A 25000-nucleotide genomic window follows, 5' to 3' on the forward strand; every position below is an offset into this window, starting at 1 on the left:
CGAGGAATACTCCATCATCTGTAGATGTTTGATCATGTCCGGGAACCACACGGTCAGTCCGTAGTAACTGAGCAAAAGACAGCATAGATCAGCACGGGATAGATACAGAGTAAAGCTCCCTCTACACTGTCCCCATCAAACACTCCCAGGGCAGGTACAGCACGGGTTAGATACAGAGTAAAGCTCCCTCTACACTGTCCCATCAAACACTCCCAGGGCAGGTACAGCACGGGTTAGATACAGAGTAAAGCTCCCTCTACACTGTCCCATCAAACACTCCCAGGGCAGGTACAGCACGGGTTAGATACAGAGTAAAGCTCCCTCTACACTGTCCCATCAAACACTCCCAGGGCAGGTACAGCACGGGTTAGATACAGAGTAAAGCTCCCTCTACACTGTCCCATCAAACACTCCCAGGGCAGGTACAGCACGGGTTAGATACAGAGTAAAGCTCCCTCTACACTGCCCCATCAAACACTCCCAGGGCAGGTACAGCACGGGTTAGATACAGAGTAAAGCTCCCTCTACACTGTCCCCATCAAACACTCCCAGGGCAGGTACAGCACGGGTTAGATACAGAGTAAAGCTCCTTCTACACAGTCCCATCAAACACTCCCAGGGCAGGTACAGCACGGGTTAGATACAGAGTAAAGCTCCCTCTACACTGTCCCATCAAACACTCCCAGGGCGGGTACAGCACGGGTTAGATACAGAGTGAAGCTCCCTCTACACTGTCCCATCAAACACTCCCAGGGCGGGTACAGCACGGGTTAGATACAGAGTAAAGCTCCCTCTACACTGTCCCATCAAACACTCCCAGGACAGGTACAGCACGGGTTAGATACAGAGTAAAGCTCCCTCTACACTGTCCCATCAAACACTCCCAGGACTGGTACAGCATGGGTTAGATAAAGAGTAAAGCTCCCTCTACACTGTCCCATCAAACACTCCCAGGGCGGGTACAGCACGGGTTAGATACAGAGTAAAGCTCCCTCTACACTGTCCCATCAAACACTCCCAGGGCAGGTACAGCACGGGTTAGATACAGAGTAAAGCACCCTCTACACTGTCCCATCAAACACTCCCAGGGCAGGTACAGCACGGGGTTAGATACAGAGTAAAGCTCCCTCTACACTGTCCCATCAAACACTCCCAGGGCAGGTACAGCACGGGGTTAGATACAGAGTAAAGCTCCCTCTACACTGTCCCCATCAAACACTCCCAGGGCAGGTACAGCACGGGGTTAGATACAGAGTAAAGCTCCCTCTACACTGTCCCCATCAAACACTCCCAGGGCAGGTACAGCACGGGTTAGATACAGAGTAAAGCTCCCTCTACACTGTCCCATCAAACACTCCCAGGGTGTGGTAAACCACTGTAGTTCACTGTTGTTGTTGTTGTTGTTGTCGTTCACTCTTGTTTCACTGTTGTGCCTGACTATGCCTCAGCTGACTCCGCCCCTGGGCTACCGAGTATAAGAGCGGCCGCATGGCAGCTCCTGGCATTCGGTCGTCCACTAGAGGCATAGTCCTGATCTGTCTGAAGTGCAATTCAGTAGTTAATAAAAGCCTGTCGTTCTGAACTCTGCCCAGCCTTTTATTAGAATTGATAGCGCATCAATTTTATTAACTACTGAAAAAAAAAAACGATGCCGCAGATTCTTAAGATCAAGTGCCTGGAACTCGACCCGCAAGAACCGGACTCGACTGCTAAGTTCTCGCACTGGCTGCACTGTTTTGAGTCCTTTCTGACTGCATCCGGCGAGACCGTCGCCGCCGATGCCGACAAGCTCAGGGTGCTGAACTCTAAAGTAAACCACCGAGCTTTTGCCCTTATCCGGGACGCTACGAGCTACCAGGGGGCTATCGACATCTTGAAGGAGCAATACGCACGCCCGGTCAACTATGTTTACGCAAGACATCTCCTGGGGTCTCGCAAACAACAGCCCGGGGAACCCACAGAAGCGTACATACGGGCGCTGAAGGAACTCGGCCGAGCCTGCGAATGCAAGCAAGTAACAGCCACGGAACATACGGAGGAGCTCATCCGGGACGCCCTCGTGGGGGGCCTCAGGTCCACTCACACACGGCAGCGACTGCTGGAAAGTAGCGAGCTCAACCTGAAGGCGATTTCACTCACCCTCTCGTTGGACGTAGCTCACCGGAACATGGAGGCCTACTCCCCGGACCGCGCGGCCGCCTCATGGATGCCGCAGCCGCCGCCACCTTGGGACGCGGCGCCGCCACGGGCCCTGGCCTCAACTGCTGCAGCGATGTCCCGCCCGAGCCAGAAATGTTATTTCTGTGGCCAAACCAAACACCCCAGGGCGCGCTGCCCGGCGAAAAACGCGGTCTGCTCTGCCTGCGGTAAGAAGGGACACTACGCTGGCGTCTGCAGAAGTCAGAAGACCCCTACCTCCAGCAGCGCCGCGTGCGATTCGTGGGAGCGGCCATCTTGCCTCCCTCCAGCCTCGTGGGGATCGGGATCGTCATGGGCGCCGCCATTTTGTCCTTCCTCTCCGACGCCGCCATCTTGTCCGCCATTCTGCCAACGGGCCCCCGACTCACCCACCGCCGCCTCACCGGGGTTCTACAGCGACGCTACCGACTCCACAGCGGCCTCCATCACGCTGGATCAATCCAGACCCCACCAGCTAGCCAGGTCCACGATGGACATCCAGGTAAATGGCCGCGCCACAACTTGCCTTTTTGATTCCGGGAGCACGGAGAGCTTCATACACCCTGATACAGTACGGCGCTATTCCCTCTCGGTCCGGCCAACGCGCCATCGGATCTCCATGGCCTCGAAATCCCACTCAGCAGACGTCGGCAGCTACTGCGTAGTGACCCTCTCGGTGAAGGGCTCCGTTTATAAAAATGTAAAGCTATTCGTCCTGCCACATCTCTGCGCTGCCGTTCTGCTGGGGTTGGACTTTCATTGTCACTTTAAGAGCGTCACCTTGACATACGGTGGACCTCTTCCCCCGCTCACTGTCTGCAACCAGCAGTTTTTAAATTGCCCGCCGCGCCCCACCTGTAGTCTCTCCACCCTCAAAATCACACCCCCCCCCGTTCGCCAACCTCACCCGCGACTGCAAGCCTATCGCCACAAAGAGCAGGCGATACAGCACCGGGGACAGATCCTTCATAAGATCTGAGGTGACGCGGCTCCTGAAAGGGGATTATTGAGGATAGTACCAGCCCCTGGCGAGCCCAGGTGGTAGTCGTTAAGACTGGCAACAAGCAGCGCCTAGTCATCGACTACAGCCAGACTATCAACAAGTACACCCAGTTGGACGCATACCCCCTCCCCCGCATAGCCGACATGGTTAATAAGATAGCGCAATACCGTGTTTTCTCGACCATTGACCTCAAGGCAGCATACCACCAAATCCCTATCCGCCCTGAGGACCGCCAGTACACAGCTTTCGAGGCAAACGGCCGCCTTTTTCACTTCCTCAGGGTTCCTTTTGGCGTCACCAACGGTGTCTCCGTCTTCCAGAGGGAGATGGACTGGATGGTCGACGAGAATGCGTTACAGGCCACGTTTCCCTACCTGGACAATGTGACCATCTGCGGCCATGACCTGCAGGACCATGACGCCAATCTTGATAAGTTCCTCCGCACGGCCCAACTCCTAAACCTCACGTACAACAAGGAAAAGTGCATATTCCGCACAGCCCGCCTCGCTATCCTTGGTTGCGTGGTGAAACACGGAGTCATCAGTCCTGACCCTGACCGGATGCGCCCGTTGATGGAACTTCCCCTGCCCCACTGTCTCAAGGCCCTCAAAAGGTGCCTGGGCTTCTTTTCCTATTACGCCCAGTGGGTCCCTCATTATGCGGACAAAGCCCGTCCACTTATCAAGTCCACTTCCTTCCCCCTGACGGCGGAGGCCCGCTTAGCCTTTCACCGTATAAAAGATGACATTGCCAAGGCCACCATGCACTCGGTAGACGAGTCCATCCCCTTCCAGGTGGAGAGCGATGCATCCGACTTTGCCCTGGCCGCTACCCTTAACCAGGCGGGAAGACCCGTGGCCTTCTTTTCACGAACCCTCCAGGGCTCCGAACTCAGACACTCCTCTGTGGAAAAAGAGGCCCAGGCCATTGTGGAGGCGGTGCGCCACTGGCGGCACTACCTGGCTGGAAAACGATTTACCCTGCTTACTGACCAGCGTTCAGTTGCTTTCATGTTCAACAACAAGCAGAGGGGTAAAATCAAAAATGACAAGATTTTGAGGTGGAGAATCGAACTTTCCACCTACAATTACGACATCTTGTACCGGCCAGGGAAACTCAACGAACCCTCAGACGCTCTATCGCGAGGCACATGCGCCACCGCGCAGATCGATAGACTACGGGGCCTCCACAACGACCTCTGCCACCCGGGGGTCACCAGGTTCTTCCATTTCATTTAAGGGCCGCAACCTGCCTTACTCCATCGAGGAGGTCAGGACCATGACCAGGAGCTGCCCAGTCTGTGCAGAGTGCAAGCCGCGCTTCTATAGGCCTGACAGAGCAAACCTGATCAAGGCCACCCGCCCTTTTGAGCGCCTGAGTGTCGACTTTAAAGGGCCCCTCCCCTCCTCTGACCGCAATGTGTACTTCCTCAACATAGTTGATGAGTACTCCCGTTTCCCTTTTGCCATCCCCTGCCCGGACATGACCACTGCTACGGTCATTAAATGCCTGCACAACCTCTTTGCTCTGTTCGGTTTTCCCAGCTATATTCATAGCGACCGGGGCTCGTCCTTCATGAGCGACGAACTCCATCAGTACCTGCTCATGAGAGGTATTGCTTCAAGCCGGACCACCAGCTACAACCCCCGGGGGAACGGACAGGTTGAAAGAGAGAACGCGACGGTCTGGAAGGCGGCCCTCCTAGCCTTAAAATCTAGGGGCCTTCCGACCTCCCGTTGGCAGGATGTCCTACCCGATGCGCTCCACTCCATCCGGTCACTGCTGTGTACAGCCACCAACGCAACCCCCCATGAGCGAATGTTTGTTTTTCCCCGGAGGTCCACATCCGGTACCTCACTACCACACTGGCTGACGTCCCCAGGGCCCGTCCTGCTGAGGAAGCATGTAAGGTCCCACAAAACGGCTCCCCTGGTAGAGAAGGTTCACCTCCTCCATGCCAACCCCCAGTACGCCTACGTGGCATACCCAGACGGGCGGGAGGATACAGTCTCCATTAGAGATCTGGCACCCTCGGGGTCCACTGACCCGCCACCATTGCCCCCCACCACGACCCCCTCCGACACGGCCCAAAATTCAGTAGACCCAATTCTCACCCCTGTCCATTCCACCCCAGTAGACGGCATGCCGCGCCCCCAGGACCAGCCGGAGTCCACTCGCCCACCCAACACCAAAGGGGACGATACGCCGGTGCTGGACCCCGCTCAAGACGCGTCGTGGGAAGCTGTACCATCGCAACCGTCGCCACGAAGATCTCGACGGCAAACGAGGCCGCCCGACAGACTCGCCTACTCGAACTTTTGATACACTTCACCCCGCCGGACTTAATTTTAAATGAGGGGTGAATGTGGTAAACCACTGTAGTTCACTGTGTTCACTGTTGTTGTTGTCGTTCACTCTTGTTTCACTGTTGTGCCTGACTATGCCTCAGCTGACTCCGCCCCTGGGCTACCGAGTATAAGAGCGGCCGCATGGCAGCTCCTGGCATTCGGTCGTCCACTAGAGGCATAGTCCTGATCTGTCTGAAGTGCAATTCAGTAGTTAATAAAAGCCTGTCGTTCTGAACTCTGCCCAGCCTTTTATTAGAATTGATAGCGCATCACAGGGCAGGTACAGCACGGGTTGAGAGCAATGAGGGAAAGGGGAGGAGGGTAATGGGAACAAGGGGAAGATTGCCCTCCACCCCATTCCTTGTGGAGAAATGCCGTGTGCGAGCGAGCACCGGCCAAGGTCGATGGAAGGAGGGTAACCCTGGTGTTTGGGGAGGGTGCGTTAGCGACGATCTCCGGACCTCGCCGACCCCAGGGTAATAGAAACATAGAAGATAGGAGCAGGAGTAGGCCATTCGGCCCCTCGAGCCTGCTCCGCCATTCAATGAGATCATGGCTGATCATCGAAACTCAGTACCCTGTCCCTGCTTTCTCCCCATATCCCTTGATCCCTTTAGCCTTAATATATCCAACTCCTTCTTGAATATATTTAATGAATTGGCCTCAACTGCCTTCTGTGGCAGTGAATTCCACAGGTTCACCACTCTCTGGGTGAAGAAATTCCTCCTCATCTCTGTCCTAAATGGCCTACCCCTTATCTTTAGCCTGTGACCCCTGGTTCTGGACTCCCCGGCCATTGGGAACATCCTTCCTGCATCTAGTCTGTCTAGTCCTGTTAGAATTTTATAAGTTTCAATGAGATCCCCTCTCATTCTTCTAAACTCCAGCGAGTGTAAGCCCAATCGACCCAATCTCTCCTCATACGTCATTCCTGCCATCCCAGGTATCAGTCTGGTAATGAACGAGTTGCTCGGGGCTGCGGAGGAACATACCTGAAGGACATTGTGAACCAAATGGCCATCATCAACAGCGTAGTGCGACGGTACTGCATCGAGAAACACTGCAGGAAGTTGCTCCAAACCTGCGAGGACAGAGAAGGAACATTGAACGGAGCCATTGCCCTCAGTGCCACAGCGTGTCAGTGTCCAGGCTGCCCCTTATCAGTGTCCAGACTGCCCCTTATCGGTGACCAGACTGCCCCCTTATCGATGTCCAGACTGCCCCCTTATCGGTGTCCAGACTGCCCCCTTATCGGTGTCCAGACTGCCCCCTTATCGGTGTCCAGGCTGCCCCCTTATCGGTGTCCAGGCTGCCCCTTATCGGTGTCCAGACTGCCCCCTTATCGGTATCCAGACTGCCCCCTTATCGGTGTCCAGACTCCCCCTTATCGGTGTCCAGACTCCCCCTTATCGGTGTCCAGGCTCCCCCTTATCGGTGTCCAGACTGCCCCCTTATCGGTGTCCAGACTCCCCCCTTATCGGTGTCCAGACTCCCCCTTATCGGTGTCCAGGCTCCCCCCCTTATCGGTGTCCAGACTCCCCCCTTATCGGTGTCCAGGCTCCCCCTTATCGGTGTCCAGGCTCCCCTCCTTATCGGTGTCCAGACTCCCCCCTTATCGGTGTCCAGGCTCCCCCTTATCGGTGTCCAGGCTCCCCTTATCGGTGTCCAGGCTGCCCCTTATCGGTGTCCAGGCTGCCCCCTTATCGGTGTCCAGGCTCCCCCCTTATCGGTGTCCAGGCTCCCCCCTTATCGGTGTCCAGGCTCCCCCCTTATCGGTGTCCAGGCTGCCCCTTATCTGTGTTATGCACCCCACAGGGGGAAGGTTGGAGCAATGCACACCCCACAGGGGGAAGGTTGGAGCGATGCACACCCCACAGGGGGAAGGTTGGAGCGATGCACACCCCACAGGGGGAAGGTTCGAGGGATGCACACCCCACAGGGGGAAGGTTGGAGCGATGCACACCCCACAGGGGGAAGGTTGGAGCGATGCACACCCCACAGGGGGAAGGTTGGAGCGATGCACACCCCACAGGGGGAAGGTTGGAGCGATGCACACCCCACAGGGGGAAGGTTGGAGCGATGCACACCCCACAGGGGGAAGGTTGGAGCGATGCACACCCCACAGGGGGAAGGTTGGAGCGATGCACACCCCACAGGGGGAAGGTTCGAGGGATGCACACCCCACAGGGGGAAGGTTCGAGGGATGCACACCCCACAGGGGGAAGGTTCGAGGGATGCACACCCCACAGGGGGAAGGTTTGTGGGATGCACACCCCACAGGGGGAAGTTTGGAGCGATGCACACCCCACAGGGGGAAGGTTGGAGCGATGCACACCCCACAGGGGGAAGGTTGGAGCGATGCGCACCCCACAGGGGGAAGGTTGGAGCGATGCACACCCCACAGGGGGAAGGTTGGAGCGATGCACACCCCACAGGGGGAAGGTTCGAGGGATGCACACCCCACAGGGGGAAGGTTGGAGCGATGCACACCCCACAGGGGGAAGGTTGGAGCGATGCACACCCCACAGGGGGAAGGTTGGAGCGATGCACACCCCACAGGGGGAAGGTTGGAGCGATGCACACCCCACAGGGGGAAGGTTGGAGCGATGCACACCCCACAGGGGGAAGGTTCGAGGGATGCACACCCCACAGGGGGAAGGTTCGAGGGATGCACACCCCACAGGGGGAAGGTTCGAGGGATGCACACCCCACAGGGGGAAGGTTTGTGGGATGCACACCCCACAGGGGGAAGTTTGGAGCGATGCACACCCCACAAGGGGAAGGTTGGAGCGATGCACACCCCACAGGGGGAAGGTTGGAGTGATGCACACCCCACAGGGGGAAGGTTCAAGCGATGCACATTCTGCCCCACCAGGTGATGGATAATGGTGCCCCTGGGCTCAGTACCTGCTGAAAGACGTTGGTGAAGCGGACTAGCCAGCGCCGGTACCAGGTGCCCGTGTCCGACTGGATCTCAATCAGCTCGTCCAACTGTTTGGGGGTCTTAATGTGAGTTACCTGCGAAGACACAAACCGTCAGCCAGTGGTGGTGACGGACATGAGACACCTCAATGGAGCACTGACTCATCACCTCTACTTCAGCTCAAGCCCTCCGCCGGTCAGCCTCCAGACTTCAAGCTGCACTTCCGATGGGCAGAATGTGGAAAAGGTGCAGGGCTGCAGGACACTGGCTCAATAAACCCTTGCACTGTTGGCAGGCACATTACAGGGCTCAACACAGACTAATCTTCATCCATAAAACTGCACTGAGAGATTGTGAAGCATGGTATAATTTACCCAATCCGATTTATTGTAGGAAGTAAATCTATAGAGAAGCGAGTAAATCTGCAGATTAGATAGCAATCCAGCACTTGACTTTCATGGGTACATTAAACTGTTCACTGAGCCACTCCGCCATCTACAAGGCACAAGTCAGGAGTGTGATGGAATATTCACCACTTGCCTGGATTCGTGCAGCTCCAACAACACTCAAGTAACTTGACACTAGCCTGCTTGCTCGGCCCCCCCATCCACCACCTTAAACATTCACTCCCTGCACCACTGGCGTACCGTGGCTGCAGTGTGTACCATCTACAAGATTCACTGCAGCAACTTGCCAAGGCTTCTTCGGCAGCACCTCCCAAAACTGGAACCCAGGTTCCTGCTCCTGATCACTGTCCAGTGACCCCTGGGTTAGAGAGAGGGGGAAATCAGCCAGGGTTCCTGCTCTTGATCACTGCCCAGTGACCCCTGGGTTAGAGCGAGGGGGAAATCAGCCAGGGTTCCTGCTCTTGATCACTGCCCAGTGACCCCTGGGTTAGAGAGAGGGGAAATCAGCCAGGGTTCCTGCTCCTGGTCACTGTCCAGTGGCCCCTGGCTTAGAGAGAGGGGAAATCAGCCAGGGTTCCTGCTCCTGGTCACTGTCCAGTGACCCTGGGTGAGAGAGAGGGGAAATCAGCCAGGGTCCCTGCCCCTGATCACTGTCCAGTGACCCCTGGGTTAGAGAGAGAGGAAAGCAGCCAGGGTTCCTGCTCCTGATCACTGCCCAGTGAGCCCTGGGTTAGAGAGAGGGGAAATCAGCCAGGGTTCCTGCTCATGATCACTGTCCAGTGACCCCTGGGTTAGAGAGAGAGGAAATCAGCCAGGGTTCCTGCTCCTGGTCACTGTCCAGTGACCCCCGGGTTAGAGAGAGGGGGGAAATCAGCCAGGGTTCCTGCTCCTGATCACTGCCCAGTGACCCCTGGGTTAGAGAGAGGGGAAATCAGCCAGGGTTCCTGCTCCTGATCACTGTCCAGTGACCCCTGGGTTAGAGAGAGAGGAAATCAGCCAGGGTTCCTGCTCCTGATCACTGTCCAGTGACCCCTGGGTTAGAGAGAGGCGAAATCAGCCAGGGTTCCTGCTCCTGATCACTGTCCAGTGACCCCTGGGTTAGAGAGGGGGGGTATCTCCCTGCAGGGACTGGGTCAGTGAGGATTCCGTCGCAGTGACTGTGCAAACTATCTATAGCTCAGTGAGTCAGGAGAGCGGTGAAGAGAATTGGGAACGAATTGAGATACTCACAGAGAAGACCCTCTCCGGGCAGCCTTTGGCCCTCATGTTGGTGTCGTGAACCTGTTTCAGGATCATCCAGCCCTCGTCGTGTTTCCCATTCTGTCAGAAGAAAGGTAGTACAGATCACACTGCCGGGAATCTCTCCACCACACACACCCCTTCTCAGCCTTCCGGCCCCTCCAGGGTCATCGCTGGCCCTCTGCCTGGCAATTCCTGCCATGGGAGTTGTGCTGACCCATCCCCAGGGTGCCCTGCCTGGACCTGAACAACGACTGCAACAGTGACAGGATCTCCCGTGACTCGCACATGTAGAGCCAAAACCGACATCAACACGTAATCTCACTGCACACCTCCTCAGAACAGAACCGCAACTCCCTCCTCTTCATTTAGGCCAGGTACAGCACGGGTTAGATACAGAGTAAAGCTCCCTCTACACTGTCCCATCAAACACTCCCAGGGCAGGTACAGCACGGGTTAGATACAGAGTAAAGCTCCCTCTACACTGTCCCAGCAAACACTCCCAGGGCAGGTACAGCACGGGTTAGATACAGAGTAAAGCTCCCTCTACACTGTCCCATCAAACCCTCCCAGGGCAGGTACAGCACGGGTTAGATACAGAGTAAAGCTCCCTCTACACTGTCCCATGAAACACTCCCAGGGCAGGTACAGCACGGGTTAGATACAGAGTAAAGCTCCCTCTACACTGTCCCATCAAACACTCCCAGGGCAGGTACAGCACGGGTTAGATACAGAGTAAAGCTCCCTTTACACTGTACCATCAAATACTCCCAGGGCAGGTACAGCACGGGTTAGATACAGAGTAAAGCTCCCTCTACACTGTCCCATCCAACACTCCCAGGGCAGGTACAGCAAGGGTTAGATACAGAGTAAAGCTCCCTCTACACTGTACCATCAAATACTCCCAGGGCAGGTACAGCACGGGTTAGATACAGAGTAAAGCTCCCTCTACACTGTCCCATCAAACACTCCCAGGGCAGGTACAGCACGGGTTAGATACAGAGTAAAGCTCCCTCTACACTGTCCCATCAAACACTCCCAGGGCAGGTACAGCACGGGTTAGATACAGAGTAAAGCTCCCTCTACACTGTCCCATCAAACACTCCCAGGGCAGGTACAGCACGGGTTAGATACAGAGTAAAGCTCCCTCTACACTGTCCCATCAAACACTCCCAGGGCAGGTACAGCACGGGTTAGATACAGAGTAAAGCTCCCTCTACACTGTCCCATCAAACACTCCCAGGGCAGGTACAGCACGGGTTAGATACAGAGTAAAGCTCCCTCTACACTGTCCCATCAAACACTCCCAGGGCAGGTACAGCACGGGTCAGATACAGAGTAAAGCTCGCTCTACACTGTCCCATCAGACACTCCCAGGGCAGGTACAGCATGGGTTAGATACAGAGTAAAGCTCCCTCTACACTGTCCCATCAGACACTCCCAGGGCAGGTACAGCACGGGTTAGATACAGAATAAAACTCCCTCTACACTGTCCCAATCAAACACTCCCAGGGCAGGTACACCACGGGGTAGATACAGAGTAATGCTCCCTCTACACTGTCCCAATCAAACACTCCCAGGGCAGGTACAGCACGGGGTAGATACAGAGTAAAGCTCCCTCTACACTGTCCCATCAAACACTCCCAGGGCAGGTACAGCACGGGTTAGATAAAGAGTAAAGCTCCCTCTACACTGCCCCATCAAACACTCCCAGGGCTGGTACACCACGGGTTAGATACAGAGTAAAGCTCCCTCTACACTGCCCCCATCAAACACTCCCAGGGCAGGTACACCACGTGTTAGATACAGAGTAAAGCTCCCTCTACACTGCCCCATCAAACACTCCCAGGGCAGATACAGCAGGGGTTAGATACAGAGTAAAGCTCCCTCTACACTGCCCCATCAAACACTCCCAGGGCAGGTACAGCACGGGCTAGATACAGAGTAAAGCTCCCTCTACACTGTCCCATCAAACACTCCCAGGGCAGGTACAGCACGGGTTAGATACAGAGTAAATCTCCCTCTACACTGTCCCATCAAACACTCCCAGGGCAGGTACAGCACGGGTTAGATACAGAGTAAAGCTCCCTCTACACTGTCCCATCAAACACTCCCAGGGCAGGTACAGCACGGGCTAGATACAGAGTAAAGCTCCCTCTACACTGTCCCATCAAACACTCCCAGGGTAGGTACAGTACGGGCTAGATACAGAGTAAAGCTCCCTCTACACTGTCCCCATCAAACACTCCCAGGGCAGGTACAGCACGGGCTAGATACAGAGTAAAGCTCCCTCTACACTGTCCCATCAAACACTCCCAGGGCAGGTACAGCACGGGTTAGATACAGAGTAAAGCTCCCTCTACACTGTCCCATCAAACACTCCCAGGGCAGGTACAGCACGGGTAGATACAGAGTAAAGGTCCCTGTATCCCCCAGTTTGACTGTCCCATTCCCCTCACCGTATCCTGTGGCATCTCTGAGTGAGATTAACACCTTAGCCCCGAGATTCAGAGTGGTTGGAGGTCCAGGAGTGTGAAACTGCCTGAAATCTCATTCCATGTTAGATCATCGCAGCCAGGAGGGAGAGGAGATGTCACCATATTTGTCTGGCACGGTCTGACCCCAAGTCCCAGAGGAAAGGTCAGTTTTTGACCTCAGGCTCCAGAGGAAAGGTCAGTGTCTGACCCCAAGTCCCAGAGGAAAGGTCAGTTTTTGACCTCAGGCTCCAGAGGAAAGGTCAGTGTCTGACCCCAAGTCCCAGAGGAAAGGTCAGTGTCTGACCCCAAGTCCCAGAAGAAAGGTCAGTGTCTGACCCCAAGTCCCAGAAGAAAGGTCAGTGTCTGACCATAAGTCCCAGAGGAAAGGTTAGTGTCTGACCCCAAGTCCCAGAGGAAAGGTCAGTGTCTGACCCCAAGTCCCAGAAGAAAGGTCAGTGTCTGACCCCAAGTCCCAGAAGAAAGGTCAGTGTCTGACCCCAAGTCCCAGAGGAAAGGTTAGTGTCTGACCCCAAGTCCCAGAGGAAAGGTCAGTGTCTGACCTCAGGCTCCAGAGGAAAGGTCAGTGTTTGACCCCAGGCTCCAGAGGAAAGGTCAATGTCTGATCCCAGGCTCCAGAGGAACGGTCGGAGTCACAGTTTCACAGAGCGGAATGATGGTGCTTAATTGAGCCAATACTTTGCTCACGTACCAAATACAAGCCTCCTGTCAGACTGCCCCCGGGGGAGATGCTGAGGATTGCGAGCAAGCGTGCACGGAGCGAGGGGGAGCAGCGGGTAGTTACCTCGAGGTAGAAGCGAGGACTCTCAGGCATGAAGTTGAGGGCCACGATCGCAGAGACGGAGGGAAAGGCACAGACAAGGACAAAGACTCGCCAGCTGTGGAACTGATACGCTGATCCCATCTGGAAGCTCCAGCCTGGGTGAGAGGGAGAAAGAGGGAGGGGTAGAGAGAGAGAGAGAGAGGGGGAGAGAGAGAGGGAGGGGGAGGGAGAGAGAGAGGGAGAGAGAGAGAGGGGGGAGAGGGAGGGGTAGAGGGAGAAAGAGGGAGGGGTAGAGAGAGAGAGGGGGAGAGGGAGGGGGAGAGGGAGAGAGAGGGGAGAGCGAGAGGGAGAGGGGGAGAGAGAGAGGGGGAGAGAGGGAGAGGGGGAGAAGGAGGGGGGGAGAGAGGGAGAGGGGGAGAGAGGGGGAAAAGGAGGGGGAGTGGGGGAGAGAGAGGGGGAGAGGGAGAGGGTGAGAGGGAGAAAGAGGGAGAGGTAGAGAGGGGGAGAGGGGGAGAGAGGGAGAGGGAGAGAGAGGGAAGAGAGAAGGGGGAGAGAGGGAGAGGGGGAGAGAGGGAGGGGAGGGAGAGAGAGGGAGAGGGGGAGAGGGCGAGAGAGGGGGAGGGAGAGAGAGGGGGAGAGGGAGAGGGGGAGAGAGAGAGAGGGGGAGAGAGAGAGAGGGACAGGGAGGGAGAAAGAGGGGGAGGGGGAGAGAGGGAGAGGGACAGGGAGGGAGAAAGAGGGGGAGAGGGGGAGAGACAAAGGGGGAGAGAGGGTAAAGACAGAGAGAGGGGGAGAGAGAGAGAGGGAGGGGGGAGAGAGGAGGGGGGAGAGAGGGAGGGGGAGAGAGGGGGGGAGAGAGCGAGAGGGGGAGAGAGGGAGAGGGAGGGGGAGGGAGAGAGGGGGGAGAGGGGAGAGCGAGAGGGAGCGGGAGGGGAGAGAGGGGAAGGTGGAGAGGGGCGAGAGGGAGGGGGAGAAAGAGGGAGAGGGAGGGATGAGAGAGGGAGGGGGAGAGAGAGAGGGGGAGAGAGAGAGAGCGGGAGAGAGAGAGAGAGGGGGAGAGAGAGGGGGAGTGAGAGGGGGAGAGAGAGGGAGAAAGAGGAAGGGGGAGAAAGGGAGGGGGAGAAAGGGAGAGGGGGAGGGAGGAGGGTGAGAGGGAGGGGGAGAGAGGGAGGAGGGAAAAATAGGGAGGGGGAGAGGGAAGGGGGAGAGAGGGAAGGGGAGAGAGGGCAGGGGAGAGAGCGAGTGGGAGAGGGGAGGGGAGTGGTGAGAGGAGGGGGAGAGGGAGCATGAGGGGGGAGAGGGGGAGAGACAGAGGGGGAGAAAGAGGGAAGGGGAGAGGGGAGGGGGGAGGGGGGTGTGGAGGGGAGGGAGGGGAGGGGCGAGAGGGGAGGGGATATCATTCAATGGGACCAAGGAAAGTGTTGGTATGAGAGTGAAGCGGCCGTGGAAAGGATAATTAGCAGCAAAGTATATCACAGAGAGGAGAGAGCAATGGATTGGGAGAGTAGAGAGAAAGGAGAGGGAGAGGATCAGAGCAAAGGGTTACAGAGAGAAGGAAAGAGTTAAAATGTCATCGCATTGTACAGGGGAGCAGTGTTACCACAGTGCAGACCACTTATCATAACCACACAAACTACAGTGATTGAGAGCAATAGATCACAACACCGAGGAGCTTCCTCGGGTAATTACACCACGGGTTAGATACAGAGTAAAGCTCCCTCTACACTGTCCCATCAAACACTCCCGGGGCAGGTACAGCACGGGTTAGATACAGAGTAAAGCTCCCTCTACACTGTCCCATCAAACACTCCCGGGGCAGGTACAGCACGGGTTAGATACAGAGTAAAGCTTCCTCTACACTGTCCCATCAAACACTCCCGGGGCAGGTACAGCACGGGTTAGATACAGAGTAAAGCTCCCTCTACACTGTCCCATCAAACACTCCCGGGGCAGGTACAGCACGGGTTAGATACAGAGTAAAGCTCCCTCTACACTGTCCCATCAAACATTCCCAGGGCAGGTACAGCACGGGTTAGATACAGAGTAAAGCTCCCTCTACACTGTCCCATCAAACACTCCCAGGGCAGGTACAGCACCGGTTAGATACAGAGTAAAGCTCCCTCTACACTGTCCCATCAAACACTCCCAGGGCAGGTACAGCACGGGTTAGATACAGAGTAAAGCTCCCTCTACACTGTCCCATCAAACACTCCCAGGGCAGGTGCAGCACGGGTTAGATACAGAGTAAAGCTCCCTCTACACTGTCCCATCAAACACTCCCAGGGCAGGTACAGCACGGGTTAGATACAGAGTAAAGCTCCCTCTACACTGTCCCATCAAACACTCCCGGGGCAGGTACAGCACGGGTAAGATACAGAGTAAAGCTCCCTCTACACTGTCCCATCAAACACTCCCGGGGCAGGTATAGCACGGGTTAGATACAGAGTAAAGCTCCCTCTACACTGTCACATCAAACACCCCAGGGCAGGTACAGTACGGGTTAGATACAGAGTAAAGCTCCCTCCACACTCTCCCATCAAACACTCACAGGGCAGGTACAGCACGGGTTAGATACAGAGTAAAGCTCCCTCTACACTGTCCCATCAAACACTCCCAGGGCAAGTACAGCACGGGTTAGATACAGAGTAAAGCTCCCTTTACACTGTCCCATCAAACACTCCCGGGGCAGGTACAGCACGGGTTAGATACAGAGTAAAGCTCCCTCTACACAGTCCCATCAAACACTCCCAGGGCAGGTACAGCACGGGTTAGATACAGAGTAAAGCTCCCTCTACACTGTCCCATCAAACACTCCCGGGGCAGGTACAGCACGGGTTAGATACAGAGTAAAGCTCCCTCTACACAGTCCCATCAAACACTCCCAGGGCAGGTACAGCACGGGTTAGATACAGAGTAAAGCTCCCTCTACGCTGTCCCATCAACACTCCCAGGGCAGGTGCAGCACGGGTTAGATACAGATTAAAGCTCCCTCTACAATGTCGCATCAAACACTCCCAGGGCAGGAGCAGCACGGGTTAGATACAGAGTAAAGCTCCCTCTACACTGTCCCATCAAACACTCCCAGGGCAAGTACAGCACGGGTTAGATACAGAGTAAAGCTCCCTCTACACTGCCCCATCAAACACTCCCAGGGCAGGTACAGCATGGGTTAGATACAGAGTAAAGCTCCCTCTACACTCTCCCCATCAAACACTCCCAGGGCAGGTACAGCACGGGTTAGATACAGAGTAAAACTCCCTCTACACTGTCCCATCAAACACTCCCAGGGCAAGTACAGCACGGGTTAGATACAGAGTAAAGCTCCCTCTACACTGTCCCCATCAAACACTCCCAGGGCAGGTACAGCACGGGTTAGATACAGAGTAAAACTCCCTCTACACTGTCCCATCAAACACTCGCAGGACAGGTACAGCACGGGTTAGATACAGAGTAAAGCTCCCTCTACACTGTCCCATCAAACACTCCCAGGGCAGGTACAGCAAGGGTTAGATACAGAGTAAAGCTCCCTCTACACTGTCCCATCAAACACTCCCAGGGCAGGTACAGCACGGGTTAGATACAGAGTAAAGCTCCCTCTACACAGTCCCATCAAGCACTCCCAGGGCAGGTACAGCACGGGTTAGATACAAAGTAAAGCTCCCTCTACACTGTCCAATCAAACACTCGCAGGACAGGTACAGCACGGGTTAGATACAGAGTAAAGCTCCCTCTACACTGTCCCATCAAACACTCCCATGGCAGGTACAGCACCGGTTAGACACAGAGTAAAGCTCCATCTACACGGCCCCATCAAACACTCCCAGGGCAGGTACAGCACGGGTTAGACACAGAGTAAAGCTCCCTCTATACTGTCCCATCAAACACTCCCAGGGCGGGTACAGCACGGGGTTACATACAGAGTAACGCTCCCTCTACACTGTCCCATCAAACACTTCCTGAGCAGGTACAGCACGGGTTAGATGCAGGGTAAAGCTCCCTCTACACTGTCCCATCAAACACTCCCAGGGCAGGTACAGCACAAGTTAGATACAGAGTAAAGCTCCCTCTACACTGTCCCATCAAACACTCCCAGGGCAGGTACAGCATGGGTTAGATACAGAGTAAAGCTCCCTCTACACTGTCCCATCAAACACTCCCAGGGCCGGTACAGCATGGGTTAGATACAGAGTAAAGGTCCCTCTACACTGTCCCATCAAACACTCCCAGGGCAGCTGCTGCACGGGGTTAGATACAGAGTAAAGCTCCCTCTACACTGTCCCATCAAACACTCCCAGGGCAGGTACAGCACGGGTTAGATACAGAGTAAAGCTCCCGCTACACTGTCCCCATCAAACACTCCCAGGGCAGGTACAGCACGGGTTAGATACAGAGTAAAGCTCCCTCTACACTGTCTCATCAAACACTCCCAGGGCCGGTACTGCACGGGTTAGATACAGAGTAAAGCTCCCTCTACACTGTCCCATCAAACATTCCCAGGGCAGCTGCTGCACGGGGTTAGATACAGAGTAAAGCTCCCTCTACACTGTCCCATCCAACACTCCCAGGGCAGGTACAGCACGGGTTAGATACAGAGTAAAGCTCCCGCTACACTGTCCCCATCAAACACTCCCAGGGCAGGTACAGCACGGGTTAGATACAGAGTAAAGCTCCCTCTACACTGTCCCATCAAACACTCCCAGGGCAGGTACAGCACGGGTTAGATACAGAGTAAAGCTCCCTCTACACTGTCCCCATCAAACACTCCCAGGGCAGGTACAGCACGGGTTAGATACAGAGTAAAGCTACCTCTACACTGTCCCATCAAACACTCCCGGGGCAGGTACAGCACGGGTTAGATACAGAGTAAAGCTCCCTCTACACTGTCCCATCAAACACTCCCGGGGCAGGTACAGCACGGGTTATCTATATTGAGAACACAGCGACTCGGGTATTGCTGTCCGGTGTTGGCGTTTGATGTTGGGGTCCTTACCATAGTGTGGGATGATGGCCCAGGCCATAGCGGAGGCGTAGATTCCCCCGATCATCCAGAACATGCAGAGCCAGCTCAGGTGCTCCCCTCGCTTCTCCTGGGACAGGAACTCCGAGAAATAGGAAAAGACGATGGGAATGGAACCTCCAATCCTACAGCCAGTGAGAAAAAAGAGGTCGGGTTACACACCGACCTTCTCCACCTCTTCAGGGTTATCACCGGATCATACAATCTTACAATGGTGCAGCACAGAAGGAGGCCATTCGGCCCATCATGCCGATGCCAGGAATCATGTTCAAGGCCTCAGGGCCGTCACAGTCAGGCCTAAACCTGCCATGTCCACAGCGCATGTACACACACACATGCAGACACTCTCTAACCCAGGGGTCACTGGACAGTGATCAGGAGCAGGAACCCTGGCTGATTTCCCCTCGCTCTAACCCAGGGGTCACTGGACAGTGATCAGGAGCAGGAACCCTGGCTGATTTCCCCTGTCTCTAACCCAGGGGTCACTGGACAGTGATCAGGAGCAGGAACCCTGGCTGATTTCCCCTCTCTCTAACCCAGGGGTCACTGGACAGTGATCAGGAGCAGGAACCCTGGCTGATTTCAACTCTCTCTCTAACCCAGGGGTCACTGGACAGTGATCAGGAGCAGGAACCCTGGCTGATTTCCCCTCTCTCTCTAACCCAGGGGTCACTGGGCAGTGATCAGGAGCAGGAACCCTGGCTGATTTCCCCTCTCTCTAACCCAGGGGTGACTGGACAGTGATCAGGAGCAGGAAGCCTGGCTGATTTCCCCTCTCTCTAACCCAGGGGTCACTGGACAGTGATCAGGAGCAGGAACCCTGGCTGATTTCCCCTCTCTCTCTAACCCAGGGGTCACTGGACAGTGATCAGGAGCAGCAACCCTGGCTGATTTCCCCTCTCTCAAACCCAGGGGTCACTGGACAGTGATCAGGAGCAGGAACCCTGGCTGATTTCCCCTCTCTCTAACCCAGGGGCCACTGGACAGTGATCAGGAGCAGGAACCCTGGCTGATTTCCCCCTCTCTCTAACCCAGGGGTCACTGGGCAGTGATCAGGAGCAGGAACCCTGGCTGATTTCCCCTCTCTCTAACCCAGGGGTCACTGGACAGTGATCAGGAGCGGGAACCCTGGCTGATTTCCCATCTCTCTAACCTAGGGGTCAGTGGACAGTGATCAGGAGCAGGAACCCTGGCTGATTTCCTCTCTCTCTAACCCAGGGGTCAGTGGACAGTGATCAGGAGCAGGAACCCTGGCTGATTTCCCCTCTCTCTAACCAAGGGGTCACTGGACAGTGATCAGGAGCAGGAACCCTGGCTGATTTCCCCTCTCTCTAACCCAGGGGTGACTGGACAGTGATCAGGAGCAGGAACCCTGGCTGATTTCCTCCTCTCTCTAACCCAGGGGGCACTGGACAGTGATCAGGAGCAGGAACCCTGGCTGATTTCCCCTCTCTCTAACCCAGGGGTGACTGGACAGTGATCAGGAGCAGGAACCCTGGCTGATTTCCCCTCTCTCTAACCCAGGGGTCACTGGACAGTGATCAGGAGCAGGAACCCTGGCTGATTTCCCCCCTCTCTAACCCAGGGGTCACTGGACAGTGATCAGGAGCAGGAACCCTGGCTGATTTCCCCTCTCTCTAACCCAGGGGTCACTGGGCAGTGATCAGGAGCAGGAACCCTGGCTGATTTCCCCTCTCTCTAACCCAAGGTTGACTGGACAGTGATCAGGAGCAGGAACCCTGGCTGATTTCCCCCTCTCTTTATCCCAAGGGTCACTGGACAGTGTTCAGGAGCAGGAACCCTGGCTGATTTCCCCTCTCTCTAACCCAGGGGTCACTGGACAGTGATCAGGAGCAGGAACCCTAGCTGATTTCCGCCTCTCTCTAACCCAGTGCACTGAGGCTAATAGTAGGACCTACAGCTGTCCCCCAGGGATCCTGGGTCCCCAGGAGCGGGTGGGTGGTGGATTTAATTGCTGGGTCGCTAGAGTGACGATCAATTTTCTAAATCGATGGCAGGGCAGTGACTGAGATGTCAGTTTGCCACAGCACAGCAGGAAGTTCTGAGCCTGGGGGCACTCTGGGAAGTGAATCCCCGCGCTAAGGAAGTGCAGTAATCGGCCTGTGATAGGGAGGAAGGCGCTCTACCTTACCCAACACCAGAGAGGAGCCTGCAGAAGAGGAAGGTCCCGTAACCTTGCACGAAGGACGAGAAGAAAGCGCAGACGCTGTTCAGCGAGAGAGACATGAGCAGACACTGCCTGCGACCCATTCTGTCCGCCAGACCTCCCCAAAGGAAGGCCCCCATCATCATCCCCAAGTACACGATGAGTCCTGGAACAGAAAGAGAGAGAGAGAGAGAGAGACGGTACAGAGAGAGCCTCAGTGGCCACCGCGTCACACCCCGGCGACCCGCCTACGCCACTGGCGCTGCCGTTCACCTTCCTTCCCTCTTGCTTGGTGAGCGCTATGAACATACCCCACCAAGTCCCGTCACCCGTCACCCCACCCTTCCTGGCCTACATTGGCTCCCGGTCACCCCCCCCCCCACCCCAAACGCCTTCAATTGATGGAGGGTCTTAAAAGGAGAAGAGGGAGGTGGAGAGGTTCAGGCCATGGCCTCCAATGGTGGAGCGAAGGGCGGGTGAGGTGCAGCGGAGGCCAGGGTCGGAAGAGCACAGAGATCTCAGAGGGTTGTAGGGCTGGTGGAGGTTACCGAGATAGGGAGGGCGGCCAGGCCGTGGGGGGATTTGAAAACAAGGACGAGAATTTTAAATTGGAGATGTTGAGGGGCCAGGAGTTGTCTTCTGAAAGCCCTCGCTCCTGCCTGCTCCGCCCTCACCTCCAACAAGTGCGAGGAGCTCCTGGACTTCTTTGTCTCTAAGACTGAGACCATCTGAGCAGCTGCCTCTGCCTCTTCCCTCCCGTCCCCTAGCCCACTGGGCCAAACTTCCCCCCAGGTTCCCTATTCTAGTCCTGAACTCGCACCTTTCTCTAGTCTCTATTCTAGCGCCCCTCATACCCTCTCCGAGCTCATCTTGTCCTTGAGACCCACCTCCTGCCTTCCTCAACCCTATTCCCACCAAACTGCTGACCACCCAACTTCCCTCCCTGGCCCCCATTAGCTGATACTGTCAACGGTTCCCTCTCCTCAGGTACTGTCCCCCTCTCCTTCAAATCTCCCGTCATCTCCCCTCTGCTCTAAAGTCCCAACCTTGAGCCCTCCGTCCTTGCAAACAGCCGCCCCATCTCCAACCTCCCTTTCCTCGCCAAAGTCCTTCAACATGTTGCCACTTCCCAAATCCATGCCCATCTTTCCCAGAACTCCACTCCTGCCCCAGCACGGAAACAGCCCTAATCAAAGTCACAAATGACATCCTATGTGACTGTGACCGTGGTACACTATCCCTCCTCGTCCTTCTCAATCTGTTTGCAGCCTTTGACACAGTTGACCACGCCATCCTTCTCCAATACCTCTCCACCGTCGTCCAGCTGGGTGGGACTGCACTCGCCTGGTTCCATTCTTATCTATCCAGTCGTAGCCAGAGAATCACCTGCAACGGTTTCTCTTCCCGCTCCCGCATCGTTACCTCTGGTGTCCCCCAAGGATGTATCCTTGGCCCCTCCTATTTCTCATCTACATGTTGCGCCTTGGTGACATCATCCGAAAACACAGCGTTAGTTTCCACATGTACGCTGACAACACCCAGCTCTACCTCACCGCCACTTCTCTCGACCCCTCCACGGTCTCTAAATTGTCAGACTGCTTGTCCGACATCCAGTTCTGGATGAGCAGAAATTTCCTCGAACTAAATATTGGGAAGACCGAAGCCATTGTTTTCGGTCCCCGTCACAAACTCCGTTCCCGAGTCACTGACTCCATCCCTCTCCCCAACATCTGTCTTAGGTTAAACTACACTGTTCGCAACCTTGGTGTCATATCTGACCCTGAAATGAGCTTCCGACCACATATCCGCAGCATAACAAAGACTGCCTACTTCCACCTCCGTAACATCGCCCGTCTCCGCCCCGCCTCAGCTCATCCGCTGCTGAAACCCTCATCCATGCCTTTGTTACCTCTAGACGTGACTATTCCAACACACTCCTGGCCGGCCTCCCACATTCCACCCTACGTAAACTTGAGAGCATCCAAAGGATGACTCTGGGAGGGGTGTAAGGGTTATAGTCAGGGTCACAGGATGGGGTGTAAGGGTTATAGTCAGGGTCACAGGGTGGGGTGTAAGGGTTATAGTCAGGGTCACAGGGAGGGTGTAAGGGTTATAGTCAGGGTCACAGGGAGGGTGTAAGGGTTATAGTCAGGGTCACAGGATGGGGTGTAAGGGTTATAGTCAGGGTCACAGGGAGGGTGTAAGGGTTATAGTCAGGGTCACAGGGAGGGTGTAAGGGTTATAGTCAGGGCCACAGGGAGGGTGTAAGGGTTATAGTCAGGGTCACAGGATGGGGTGTAAGAGTTATAGTCAGGGTCACAGGGAGGGTGTAAGGGTTATAGTCAGGGTCACAGGGAGGGTGTAAGGGTTATAGTCAGGGTCACAGGGAGGGTGTAAGGGTTATAGTCAGGGCCACAGGGAGGGTGTAAGGGTTATAGTCAGGGTCACAGGGAGGGTGTAAGGGTTATAGTCAGGGTCACAGGGAGGGTGTAAGGGTTATAGTCAGGGTCACAGGGAGGGTGTAAGGGTTATAGTCAGGGTCACAGGGAGGGTGTAAGGGTTATAGTCAGGGTCACAGGATGGGGTGTAAGGGTTATAGTCAGGGTCACAGGATGGGGTGTAAGGGTTATAGTCAGGGTCACAGGAAGGGTGTAAGGGTTATAGTCAGGGTCACAGGGAGGGTGTAAGGGTTATAGTCAGGGTCACAGGGAGGGTGTAAGGGTTATAGTCAGGGTCACAGGGAGGGTGTAAGGGTTATAGTCAGGGTCACAGGGAGGGTGTAAGGGTTATAGTCAGGGTCACAGGATGGGGTGTAAGGGTTATAGTCAAGGTCACAGGGAGGGTGTAAGGGTTATAACCAGGGTCACAGGATGGGGTGTAAGGGTTATAGTCAGGGCCACAGGGAGGGTGTAAGGGTTATAGTCAGGGCCACAGGATGGGGTGTAAGGGTTATAGTCAGGGTCACAGGATGGGGTGTAAGGGTTATAGTCAGGGTCACAGGATGGGGTGTAAGGGTTATAGTCAGGGTCACAGGATGGGGTGTAAGAGTTATAACCAGGGTCACAGGATGGGGTGTAAGGGATATTTAATCTGTTCTACAGCCACTATATGATGTGAAGACTGAGGCCCCTCAGGCCATGAGGCCCTCTCTGAGTTACGGTGGGAGTCTGAAGGATGTGTGGCTGGGATTGAGTTGCTTTGACTTAGTGTGTCCTCTGTTGAGTATTTCAGCTCCCTGAAGAGTGCGTCAGTCTGTCGCTGTGAGATGTAACACAACTGATTCAAGCTGCGACACCAACAGCCTCTAAAACACCTTGAGTATGTGAGCTGACTTGGTCTCTGTTTCCCTCCCTCCGCAGTTACCCCACACCCAGAATAATCAGCAGCTCAGAGATTGAACTCCTGTGTGTTTGTGATTGGGGATCAGTTTAAAATGAAGTTTGGGCGGGCGGTGAGAATCCCAGACTATAGGTAGGCCTCGGCCCACACACAGTGGGTAGGCTTGGGGTCCACACACAGCAGGCAAGCCTGGGGCCCACACACAGGGGGCAAGCCTGGGGCCCACACACAGGGAGTAGGCCTGGGGCCCACACACAGGGAGTAGGCCTGGGGCCCACACACAGCAGGCAAGCCTGGGGCCCACACACAGGGGGCAAGACTGGGGCCCACACACAGGGAGTAGGCCTGGGGCCCACACACAGGGGGCAAGACTGGGGCCCACACACAGGGGGCAAGACTGGGGCCCACACACAGTGGGGAAGCCTGGGGCCCACACACAGTGGGGAAGCCTGGGGCCCACACACAGGGAGTAGGCCTCGGCCCACACACAGTGGGTAGGCTTGGGGTCCACACACAGCAGGCAAGCCTGGGGCCCACACACAGGGAGTAGGCCTGGGGCCCACACACAGGGGGCAAGACTGGGGCCCACACACAGGGGGCAAGACTGGGGCCCACACACAGCAAGCAAGCCTGGGGCCCACACACAGGGAGTAGGCCTGGGGCCCACACACAGGGGGCAAGACTGGGGCCCACACACAGGGGGCAAGACTGGGGCCCACACACAGGGAGTAGGCCTGGGGCCCACACACAGGGAGTAGGCCTGGGGCCCACACACAGGGGGCAAGACTGGGGCCCACATACAGCGGGCAAGCCTGGGGCCCACACACAGCAGGCAAGCCTGGGGCCCACACACAGGGAGTAGGCCTGGGGCCCACACACAGGGGGCAAGACTGGGGCCCCCACACAGTGGGGAAGCCTGGGGCCCACACACAGTGGGGAGGCCTGGGGCCCACACACAGGGGGCAGGCCTGGGGCCCACATACAGCGGGCAAGCCTGGGGCCCACACACTGCGGGCAAGCCTGGGGCCCACACACAGCGGGCAGGCCTGGGGCCCACGGTGATTATATAACCTAGTTTCTGGCTTTGGCGGTTGGATTGAGTGACCCCTGCACTTACCGAG

At 55.9% G+C, this 25000-nt stretch overlaps 2 protein-coding genes across 2 annotated transcripts in view; one reads left to right on the plus strand and one right to left on the minus strand.

Moving 5' to 3' along the window:
- sv2a (synaptic vesicle glycoprotein 2A) overlaps nt 1–25000 on the minus strand; it is a 50499-nt gene that overhangs the window by 6900 nt on the left and 18599 nt on the right. Inside the window, exons 2-9 of the mRNA XM_085978240.1 lie at nt 24997–25000; nt 20526–20706; nt 18347–18498; nt 13378–13511; nt 10090–10179; nt 8437–8547; nt 6522–6610; nt 3–67 (exon numbers count right to left, since the gene is read on the minus strand). The exon at nt 24997–25000 is cut by the window's right edge and continues 902 nt beyond it. Of these exons, the coding sequence (XP_085834366.1) occupies nt 3–67; nt 6522–6610; nt 8437–8547; nt 10090–10179; nt 13378–13511; nt 18347–18498; nt 20526–20706; nt 24997–25000 (826 nt within the window). The remainder of the gene's footprint in view (nt 1–2; nt 68–6521; nt 6611–8436; nt 8548–10089; nt 10180–13377; nt 13512–18346; nt 18499–20525; nt 20707–24996) is intronic.
- LOC147086376 (uncharacterized) lies at nt 415–5801 on the plus strand. The gene is made up of 2 exons (XM_085978443.1): nt 415–2680; nt 5316–5801. The coding sequence occupies exons 1-2, from the start codon at nt 1649–1651 to the stop codon at nt 5316–5318; spliced, it is 1035 nt and encodes a 344-aa protein (XP_085834569.1). The 5' UTR covers nt 415–1648; the 3' UTR covers nt 5319–5801.

Source organism: Somniosus microcephalus, unplaced genomic scaffold, assembly GCF_052327205.1.
Source record: "Somniosus microcephalus isolate GS21.2 unplaced genomic scaffold, FLI_Smic_1.0 unresolved_chr7, whole genome shotgun sequence".
NCBI classification, from domain to species: domain Eukaryota; kingdom Metazoa; phylum Chordata; class Chondrichthyes; order Squaliformes; family Somniosidae; genus Somniosus; species Somniosus microcephalus.

What these genes read in the sequence shown, in the direction of transcription:
- LOC147086376 (XM_085978443.1), top strand. Translation starts at nt 1,649, where the DNA reads ATGCCGCAGATTCTTAAGATCAAGTGCCTGGAACTCGACCCGCAAGAA.